The 10,922-nt window shown below is 32.1% G+C and overlaps 1 protein-coding gene across 2 annotated transcripts; it reads right to left on the bottom strand.

The window, feature by feature from the left end:
• Window positions 1–319: 319 nt before the first annotated feature.
• On the bottom strand, window positions 320–10,514 carry LOC138363030 (uncharacterized). 2 transcript variants are annotated; one of them, XM_069321805.1, is made up of 12 exons: window positions 10,031–10,514; window positions 9,581–9,670; window positions 9,358–9,475; window positions 8,912–9,055; window positions 8,704–8,820; window positions 8,025–8,111; window positions 7,806–7,892; window positions 7,248–7,367; window positions 6,692–6,924; window positions 4,659–4,821; window positions 3,900–4,006; window positions 320–1,296 (listed from the first exon to the last, which is right to left on the bottom strand). In XM_069321805.1, the coding sequence occupies exons 2-12, from the start codon at window positions 9,668–9,670 to the stop codon at window positions 1,234–1,236; spliced, it is 1,329 nt and encodes a 442-aa protein (XP_069177906.1). In that variant the 5' UTR covers window positions 10,031–10,514; the 3' UTR covers window positions 320–1,233. The 2 variants fall into 2 exon arrangements, 1 of the variants encoding a protein (XP_069177906.1); XR_011227988.1 differs by lacking the exon at window positions 4,659–4,821 and having other exon boundaries at window positions 1,159–1,296; window positions 10,031–10,169.
• Window positions 10,515–10,922: the final 408 nt, after the last annotated feature.

The following is a 10,922-nucleotide window of genomic DNA, read 5'->3' as shown; positions in this document are numbered from 1 at the left end:
CTGCACATTCTCTCATGTGTACTATACATATACAAAACGCTAAATTGTAATGCCAATCCTGATCTCAAAAGCTTCATAGAAGGTTGTAACAGAACCCATGAGCACTACACCAGAAATAAATACAGTTTTGATATTCCTAGAGTACGACTTAATCAAACCAGAAATGCTCTACAAATCAAGGGGCCCAGAATGTGGAATGACCTTCCCAACCATGTTAAAGACAGTACCTCTCTCAACCAGTTTAAGATAAAAACTAAACACTACCTAATAAATTCCCTGTAACCTACCTCACTCCTCTATTGTCAACCCATGTCCGTTATTTTCTTTTTTTTTAATCAACACTGTCAACCTATTGTATTTGTGCTGCTTTTTCAGTCATGTTCCCCCTTTTTTTTATCTTTATTTGTATTTGTTCTCAACACTTTTTATTCTTTATGCTCAATTAGTATTAAGTTCTAGATATTAATGTTTTTCTTGCCCGAAACGCATTGCGTAATAGTGGCTTTAGGCATTGTATGTACTAGCTTTATCTATATATCAATCCATTAATGTAACATCACTTGTATGTATATACCTTACCTGAATAAACATCTGAATCTGAATCTGAATCTAATAGAATATAAAAGTAAAAATCTATATAAGCAATATGTGAACACAATAGATTTCGTGATCAAGCAGCCTGTGATTCATGTCATGCTGAGTGAGATCAGCCTGACGTTACAAGCAGTTATTGTTACTTAAAACTAAAACAAGTAAAATTTCCTGAGTATACACTATATACTATATAACATAACACTATAGTTTTTCTATGACTAAAAATACAAATTATAAATCATTTATTCAAATGTTAGCACCATGCAAGAAGAGAGGAGACAGAACAAAATTAAGGCAAGGGGAGAGAAGACTGAATAGAAACAACAGAGAGGGGAGAGAGAAATGAGAGAACATTGAAGAGAAGGGGAAGAGAAAGACAAGATAAGAAAAAGATACAAGATAAAAACGACGCAAGTGAATTCCACAAATGTAAAAAGTAAAGGAAGAGAGAAGCTAGAAGAGACAGAAAACGAGAGGTGTTAGAAGAGAGGAGGAAAGGAGAGATAAAAAGAGACAAGAAAAACAGGAGAGAAACGTAAAAGAAATTAAAAAAAAAGGACATTTGTGAGGAGAGAAAATAAAGAGACCAGAGAAGACCATATATCAAGAGTGAGGATAAACACTTAATTGTGAATTTTCTTAGTAGACATCCTCTGCCTCTTGTTGCCCCTCTTGTATACGAATCGTACTTGCAAGTTTTCCCTGAAAAGATATTAACAAAATTAATTAATATTTATTTGTTTATATAAATTACACACACACAAATATATATATATATATATATATATATATATATATATATATATATATATATATATATATATATATATATATATATATATATATATATATATATATATATGTATATATGTATATATATATATATATATGTATATATGTATATATATATATATATATGTATATATATGCGGAAAATCCACAGAGAAATATGAAATAAGGTGAACGTTTCGGCTTTGTTAAAGCCTTTGTCAACACCAGACTGATTGAATCTGGTGTTGACAAAGGCTTTAACAAAGCCGAAACGTTCACCTCATTTCATATTTCTCTGTGGATTTTCCGCATAAAATGATCAGTGTTTTGTGATCGTCAATTGCATGTATATATATATATATATATGAGGGAAGGGGATGTTCCCTCCATGCTGGATATTATATTTACCAGGAAAGAGGAGAGATTTATCATTCAGTACCTCCCTCCCTTGGGTAAAAGTGACCATGTCTTTTTGGGACTAAAGTATGCAATGCATTATAATCTGGAAGAAAATGAGCTTGAAGCAGTTGAAAAACCTGATTTGTGGAGAGGTCATAATGGGGAACTCAGATATTTCCTTAAGGAATTTGACAGAAACACTTGCTGTTAAGACATTAGGACATCTTCGGACATTAGGACATCTTCAGAACGAGTGGATTTACAGGTCGAGAACTGGACATAAATAGGCAGGAGAGAATGGTGGAGTGAGGCGAGGTACAATACGTGGACACTGCAGAGGGCCTATTGGCCCATCCGATGCAGCAACCACACACAGGCCCAAACATAGATTGGGAGTTGGCTTCTTCAATAATGAATTGTACAAGTACTTATAACAGAAACATAATTGGATCTGCTTTTGATCAGATCACAAAAGAAAGTAAATTGAACATTAGCAGCGGTTTATATAACTTAGATCCATTTTTAATTGATCAATTAAAGGGCGATTTAAGTAGGATCATTGGAACACATTTGTCTCACTAATTCATTGTAAATATTTACCATTTTTATGCTATGATTATCCATGTTTGGGCCTGTGTGTGGTTCCTGCATCGGAAAAATTCTTGTTTCAATTTTCCTCCGTGGTCTGACACTGACTATCTATCTATCTATATATCTATCTATATATCTATATATATATATATATATATATATATATATATATATATATATATATATATGTCGTACTTAGTAGCCAGAATGCACTTCTCAGCCTACTATGCAAGGCCCGATTTGCCTAATAAGCCAAGTTTTCATGAATTAATATATTTTCTCTAATTTTTTTCTTATGAAAAGATAAAGCTACCCATTTCATTATATATGAGGTCAATTTTTTTTATTGGAGGTAAAATTAACGTAGATATATGACCGAACCTAACCAACCCAACCTAACCTAACCTATCTTTATAGGTTAGGTTGCGTTAGATAGCCGAAAAAGTTAGGTTAGGTTAGGTAGGTTAGGTAATCGAAAAACAATTATTTCATGAAAACTTGGCTTATTAGGCAAATCAGGCCTTGCATTGTAGGCTGAGAAGTGTGTTCTGGCTACTAGGTACGATATATATATATATATATATATATATATATATATATATATATATGTCGTACCTAGTAGCCAGAACTCACTTCTCAGCCTACTATTCAAGGCCCGATTTGCCTAATAAGCCAAGTTTTCCTGAATTAATATATTTACTATAATTTTTTTCTTATGAAATGATAAAGCAACCCTTTTCTCTATGTATGAGGTCAATTTCTTTTTATTGGAGTTAAAATTAACGTAGATATATGACCGAACCTAACCAACCCTACCTAACCTAACCTAACCTAACCTATATTTATAGGTAAGGTTAGGTTAGGTAGCCAAAAAAAGCTAGGTTAGGTTAGGTTAGGTAGGTTAGGTAGACGAAAAAACATTAATTCATGAAAACTTGGCTTATTAGGCAAATCGGGCCTTGAATAGTAGGCTGAGAAGTGCGTTCTGGCTATTAGGTACGACATATATATATATATATATATATATATATATATATATATATATATATATATATATATATATATGTCGTACCTAATAGCCAGAACGCACTTTTTGGCCTACTATTCAAGGCCCAATTTGCCTAATAAGCCAAGTTTTCCTGAAATAATATATTTTCTCTAATTTTTTTCTTATGAATTGATAAAGCTACCCATTTCAATATGTATGAGGTCAATTTTTTTTTATTGGAGTTAAAATTAACGTAGATATATGACCGAACCTAACCAACCCTACCTAACCTAACCTAACCTATCTCTATAGGTTAGGTTAGGTTAGGTAGCCGAAAAAGTTAGGTTAGGTTAGGTTAGGTAGGTTAGGTAGTCGAAAAACAATTAATTCATGAAAACTTGGCTTATTAGGCAAATCGGGCCTTGCATAGTAGGCTGAGAAGTGCGTTCTGGCTACTAGGTACGACATATATATATATATATATATATATATATATATATATATATATATATAAACAGATAATTAGTGAAAACAAAAAAAATTTAAATTATTTTACCTTGTACCTAGATCCACCAGGTCTGTTTGGAGCATGTTTAAGTACTTCAGAAATTTGAAAGGTCACGTCTTCCACCTTAACTTGCGGATGTGCGTTGATAGATGATTCTGTAAAATTAACAGTTATTTATATAACAAATTCTGTATAACAATAATATTCTGTAAAATTAAAAGTAATTTACACATCAGATAAAACTCTCCAGAGATGGTGATACACAACATATAAAAGACAAGTTTCAGAACAAGATATGCATTTAGGAATAAGGTTTCGTACATGTAGGTAGCACATGAGAAAAAAAGTGGAAGGTGATCAAGTTTATATTAACATGTTAACGGCTTTATTGAGGCTTTGCAAGAATGAAAAAATATTACTAATATAATCTCACCGACCAATGAATTGTACACTGTTTAAAAGTCAATAATTTACATTATTATTATTATTTAATACTAATGATATAAAAATGAATTTTGCAATCTACTATTTATGCAAGTATTAACCACAGGATCATGAAATAAACTGCAAAATACTGTAAAGGATAAACCAATTAAGTTTACATTTTCCCATAGCTAAGTCAGTCAGTTCTACAGTACTAGCAGCAGAGAACAATTATGACCAACCTCTATTAAATGAAACAATCTTAAGAGCAAGTGATAGAAATATAATCATTTATACTTAATGTACACTTAATTTGAACTTAAAATTTTAATTTTTTAGTGAATTTTAAATAAAAAAAAATTATTTAATTTTTTTGTTACTTACTTAAAATAACATTATATAGTTCTTGTTTTTCTAGAAATGCTAATTTCTTCTTTTGTCCTTTTAGGCTGTATAATGACCAAAGGCCGTTTGTTCCTATCTTCTTCATCATTCTTCGAACCGTAGTTGCACAATCAGACCCACATACACTGGTTAAAAGCAACACCTAAAAGCAACAACAAAAATGTAGTACACTAGTAATTTTGATATATGTATGTATGTATGTATGTATGTATGTATGTGTATGTATGTGTATGTATGTATGTATGTGTATGTATATGTATATGTGTGTGTGTGTATATATATATATATATATATATATATATATATATATATATATATATATATATATATATATATATATATATATATATATATATATATATATAGGTGTATACTGGCAGCAGGTTTTCTTTCAAACATGTTTCATTGAATATGACCGCATATTCTGTATTTATTATTTTCTGGTTTAGGGCTTCTATCCCTCTAAATATTTTCTTAGCATCAGGGCTTAATTGAAATAGGAGTTCTCCAAAACTCATTTTCGTACTTTTAAGGTGAAGAAAAGAAGTGATTTACTATAGAGTGTATTACACTTATTTATATAATTTGCACGACGTTTCGAACCTCCATGGTTCATTCTCGAGTGAACAGATCTTACAATACTCTTAGAGAGTTCTCTTAGAGTTAGTTCTCTTAGAGAGAACAACAAGAGAAAACAAGAGAAATGTTTCTAACAAGAGAAATGTTGAACAAGAATACTTGCATAATAGACAAAACCCAAGATGCAAGAAGATTACAAATTCTTGAGGCAATTCACATAAGAATAGAGCGACCTACCATGAACACCCAAATCACGGAACTATTTACTCTACCTACCATGAGAGTAAGGACAAGACAAGAACATATCGATGCCAACACAGAAGACAATGTCCAACATAACATGCCAATTACACTGGATTAATCTTTGTTTAGATAGGAGATGCCTCGTATGGGCCAATAAGCCTTCTGCAGCCTCTATGTTTCACCTCACATTTATCCCTTATGTATCCCCCCATGTTTTCACCTTCATTGTATTATCACCTGACCCAGTGCGGGTATAAAATCAACTAGTATTGTAAGATCTGTTCACTTGAGAATGAACCATGGAGGTTCGAAACGTCGTGCAAATTATATAAATAAGTGCAATACACTCTATAGTAAATCACTTCTTTTCTTCACCTTAAAAGTACGAAAATGAGTTTTGGAGAACTCCTATTTCAATTAAACCCTGATGCTAAGAAAATAGTTAGAGGGATAGAAGCCCTAAACCAGAAAATAATAAATACAGAATATGCGGTCATATTCAATGAAACATATATATATATATATATATATATATATATATATATATATATATATATATATATATATATATATATATATATATATATATATATATATATCATAACTTATGATAAGGCATCTTATCATAAATAACATCTCAACAAAAATCACATCATTCTAGGAGGTGATTTCAATATTGACCTGGGTCTACAAAATAACCCTCTAGTTGATTATTTCCATAATAGCATGTAATCCTCTATGATAATCCCCACAATCACCAAGCACTAGACCAAAGTTCTCAAGTCAAGCCTAGCCTCGGGCCGGGCTTGGGGAGTAGAAGAACTCCCAGACCCCCATCAAGCAGATAAGTGTGTGTGTTATGAAGAGATACATCTCAACGACTAACAAAATTAGCAAGAGAAATATAGTCGTTGAAATGTAAGCCTCATCCTAACCATACACTCAAGACCTTGAGAAAGCACTCAGGAGAGTGTGAAAGACTCTGTGTTAATATTACATAATTTACAAATACATAAGTGTTATATTTTATCATATCCTATATAAACAAGATTATATCATTATTCTTATTATTTAGCAATTTTATCTTTTCTGCATGAACTATCAAAAAATTTTAATTAGAAAATTAGCAAATATCTGTAATATTTAAGATGAAAAATTGAAGGAAACATTACTGTTAAAATACCACTTACAAATTTTGTTCTGAAACTCGATTCCGCTAACTTCCTATTGAGAATATTAAGATCACCTTCTGCAGCAATAGGATTTGGTATTAGATCTTCTATGATCTTGTCTGTTTCTTTTGTAGTCAAAGTTGCTTTCAATATCTTCACATCACTTTTCAGTTCATTCACATCACTTTTCAGTTCATTCACATCACTTTTCAGTTCATTCACTTCAGTGTATATGGCCTGCAACATGTTACCTGGAAATTTATACAGTATATAGAAAGTGTACATGCTATTATATTACATATCTTGAATGTACATTTAAAATAAAAGCATTATAAAGTATATTTTAAAATAACTGACACTGAGAAAGCACCCAAAAAGTAGGCTATGACTGATGTGATAGATAATGGGATAATTTCTTAGTAATTATGAAACTGCTTATATAATTGGAAGCAAATTCAGCAATCTAACCTGCTCAGTTTGCAGTCTACTTGAACATGAAACTTATGCCTATCACCCATAGGGTACATATAGGTTATAGGCTACATAATAAATTAATTAAACTTTCAAAACTTACTCATATTCTGCATCATTTCTTTCAAACTCCCATCGTTCTTGTCTGGTGACTTTGGGTCGAATAAATTCCTTGACCTTGGAGTCCTAACGACTGAAGTACTTGGCGTGACCAGCTCATTGTCTTTAAGATTGCAAGATTTAGCTATTAAAATCTAACTACTGTACTGTATAATCAACAAATTTCATGAGCTTTTACTACTGCATACTAGTATTATAAGTTATACTATATGTCTACATCACATTTAAACTACCCAACATCAGAAAGAGGGTGAGCCAACATCAGAGAGGGGGCGGGTTATCATGAGAGAGAGGAGGGCCAACATGAGAAGAGAAGAAAAAAGAAAAGAAAGAAATAAATAAAGAAAAAGAAAGAAAAGAAAGATAGAGAGACATACAGAGACAGACAGACACATACACACAGAATAAGAAGAGGTGACAGAACAAAATTAACAAAACAAATTTCAACATGAGAAAAGGGAGGTCAACATGAGAGAGAGAATGAGGGTCAACATGAGAGAGTGGGTCAACATGATATATATTTTAAATAATTACTTATTACCTTCATGAAGAAATACTGATGGCGTCAACGGTGTATTGTGAAGTGTAGTCTTCACTGGAGACTGCTTTTGTAGGACTGTTCTATTAGCTGAAAAGGAGTTATGTTTATTTCAAACAATTTTTAACCAAATAATATTTTTAAGACTTTAATATAGTTTGAACTAACATGAGAGAGGTGGGGGTCAACATGAAATACACATTTTAAAAATTAACTTATTACCTTCATGAGGAAATACTGATGGCGTTGAAGGTGTATTGTGAAGTGTAGTCTTCACTGGAGACGGCTTTTGTAGGACTGTTCTATTAGCTGAAAAGGAGTTATGCTTATTTCAAACACTTGTTAACCAAAATATATTTTTAAGACTTTAATATAGTTTGAACTAACATGAGAGAGGTGGGGGTCAATATGAGATACATATTTTAAAAATTAACTTAAGGTAAGGGACAAATTAACACGTAAGGTAAAGGTAAGATAAAGGACAAATTAACACATAAGGGACAAACAAAAAGAAAAGTAATAACAAACCTGCTTGTTTCTAGTGACTAGATCAAAGGAAAACCAAAATTTCCCTGAACTGTGACAAGTGAAAAGCACCTGCTAGACAAAGTGGGAAAAGTTCACTAGACCCCATATGCACATAAAAGAATAATATGCTTAATATTAAACAATTAGAAATAAACACATATTTCTATACAGAAATTCCAGATAAGCATAAAAATTACTCAAAGCTTCTAGTACTTCCAGAAGGAATTAAACAAAACAAAACAAAAAAAACAGCAAGAACTAAGTTTAGAGCAGTTTTTAGTTTTTTTAAACCAAAAGCATAAATAACCAAACAAAGGAAGCATGGTTAAATATCAATTTAGAACTTTTAATGTTATTTACTACTAATCCTTACATTCACTTAATATACCAGAATAATATGGTATTTGCGGAGGACTTATTTCTTTTGAAGGTGTATTCTCATATGAAGATGGCGAACACTTCTTCTTGGATTGAGACGAGTGATGATTGCCTGAAATTATTTAAATTGCTTAATGTATTGAATGGCATTTTTCAAGTTGCAAATTTTTTTTAAATTACTGTAGTAGGTTATCAATGCTTACGTTTGTTATTCTCGGAATTCTCTTCTTCATATTTGAAGCATGGTTTCCTTTTTCGTTGTCGAGGATAGCCCATATCGTCTTCAGTTTCGACATTTGAAGTGTCTTCCGCAGCTAAGCATCTTCGTTTTGCAACGTCAAAATCATCTGTAATAATTGAATATAATTAGTAATATATCAGCGAGATATATATTTATCGTTACCTAGTAGAGTAGTGAACACTAAGAAATAACTTAAATCAGCTTCCTAAAGAGATGTTTAATAAAACGACGTACATGATTTGGAACTTATAACTGGGGCACAAAAGTCTTAAGTAGCTATGAGGAAACCCATCTTGTGATTAAAATATAATTATAATGCTGTTTTTGTCTGCAGTGTTAAAGTTATGGTGAATGAATGAATAGGTGTCTTGTATCTTAAATCTTAATAATTATAAATTTAATACCTACCAGTTGTTGATAGGATTGTTGATACGACATGCACTCGCCAATTTGTCGTGTCTGGCTTTTCGTGCTTTTGGGCACTAACTGTATGCCTGCTCTGTGGCCACCAGCACAATATTTTTTCCTGAAAAGTCGAAATAAACTGTTACATGCTAATTTTAGCACTAATTTGGAATATTTTTAAAGCAACTCAATATATGCAATTTTTTAGTTTCAAAGTAATGCTTACATCATCAGATTTTTCAATCCAGGTTGTGGAGATGATACCCACACTACGATCATTGAAGCCTACCACTGCATACCGCTTTTCAGATGTCATCTACAAAATTGAAAAATCTTATTAAGGGTTGTTCTCCCCAAAAAAAGAAATTAGCATAAAGTTGGTAATAGATTTACTTGATTGTGTCAATCATAGATTAGCCACATTTGTAAATGATTTTCGGTTGGTATAAACAGTAGCTGCCATGTATGGACTAAAAGGCTTAATACAGTTTTATCTCTTAATGTGCTCTCAAAATATTAATAATTTTCATGAAATACAGGGTAATGGGATTTTTAAACAGGTAAATATTGGTCAAAAGATAATAGCTTTAATAAAAAACAAAATTGTGAATCTCATTAACTTACAATATTAGTTCAAACTATTATTAAAGCATGGATACAGTATTTAAATACGTACTTGTCATAAGTCATGTAGTATTGACAGAAAAGTATTTGCGCTTTCTGTCTCGATCATCATACCTGTGCGGTTTAGTTTTCTTGCTGGAATCACCTTCATGGATGAATTCCTAGTAAGAACCTTAAATGCTCCAATTAATTTGGAGTTACAAGGTTTCTCAAAGAGAGGTATACTTCTCGAATATACCCTGCAAAGGAACATGCTGTCTCCATTTTCATCGGTGTCACTGACAGTGTCCAAAACTTGGCAGCAAGTTTCATTATTCAGCAAATAGGCATTGTTTGGTGCCTTGGTATATATTTTATGTTCTGTATTTGGTGTATAAATCCTTTGAGCATGCTGCATCTCTTTCAGCCTCTTTGCAATTTGAACAAGAGGGTTTTTACTTGATCGAACCATATTCTTAACCTGCTGCAGGTAATTTTCAAATGGAAATGCTGAACATCTGTCCAAACTACCAAACTCTTTGGCATCAGAGGATATGTGTGTTAGGCAGTGTACATTGTACACTAAAAAATCCTTACCATACAGCTCACGAGCCTTTAACACAAAGTACAGCAAAAGATCATGTGCATATTGGCTGTAATTTAACTGAATCAATTTAGGTGATACAAGAATAGAAATGGCTACACTCAGAGTCAGGAAATGGTCATACAATTCTTTGGGTAAGATTCCCTTCAGTACAATCTTACCGGTGTAGAGAAGGAGTTGCCTGTATTCAGTCGCTTTCCATCTATCAACCTCTGAAAGACTTCGAGGTTTACGTGCAAAGTGCATAGGCACAAATTGTGTTAGTTGAATTAGACGCTGACTAATTTCATCAACTTGGCGAGCACATAATTTTACGTTTTTATTTCGTATCCAGGCAAGAAGTAACCTTTTCATAACCCCA

The sequence above is a fragment of the Procambarus clarkii genome, chromosome 10, assembly GCF_040958095.1.
Source record: "Procambarus clarkii isolate CNS0578487 chromosome 10, FALCON_Pclarkii_2.0, whole genome shotgun sequence".
NCBI lineage: Eukaryota > Metazoa > Arthropoda > Malacostraca > Decapoda > Cambaridae > Procambarus > Procambarus clarkii.
This window is presented reverse-complemented; position numbering and strand designations above follow the sequence as displayed.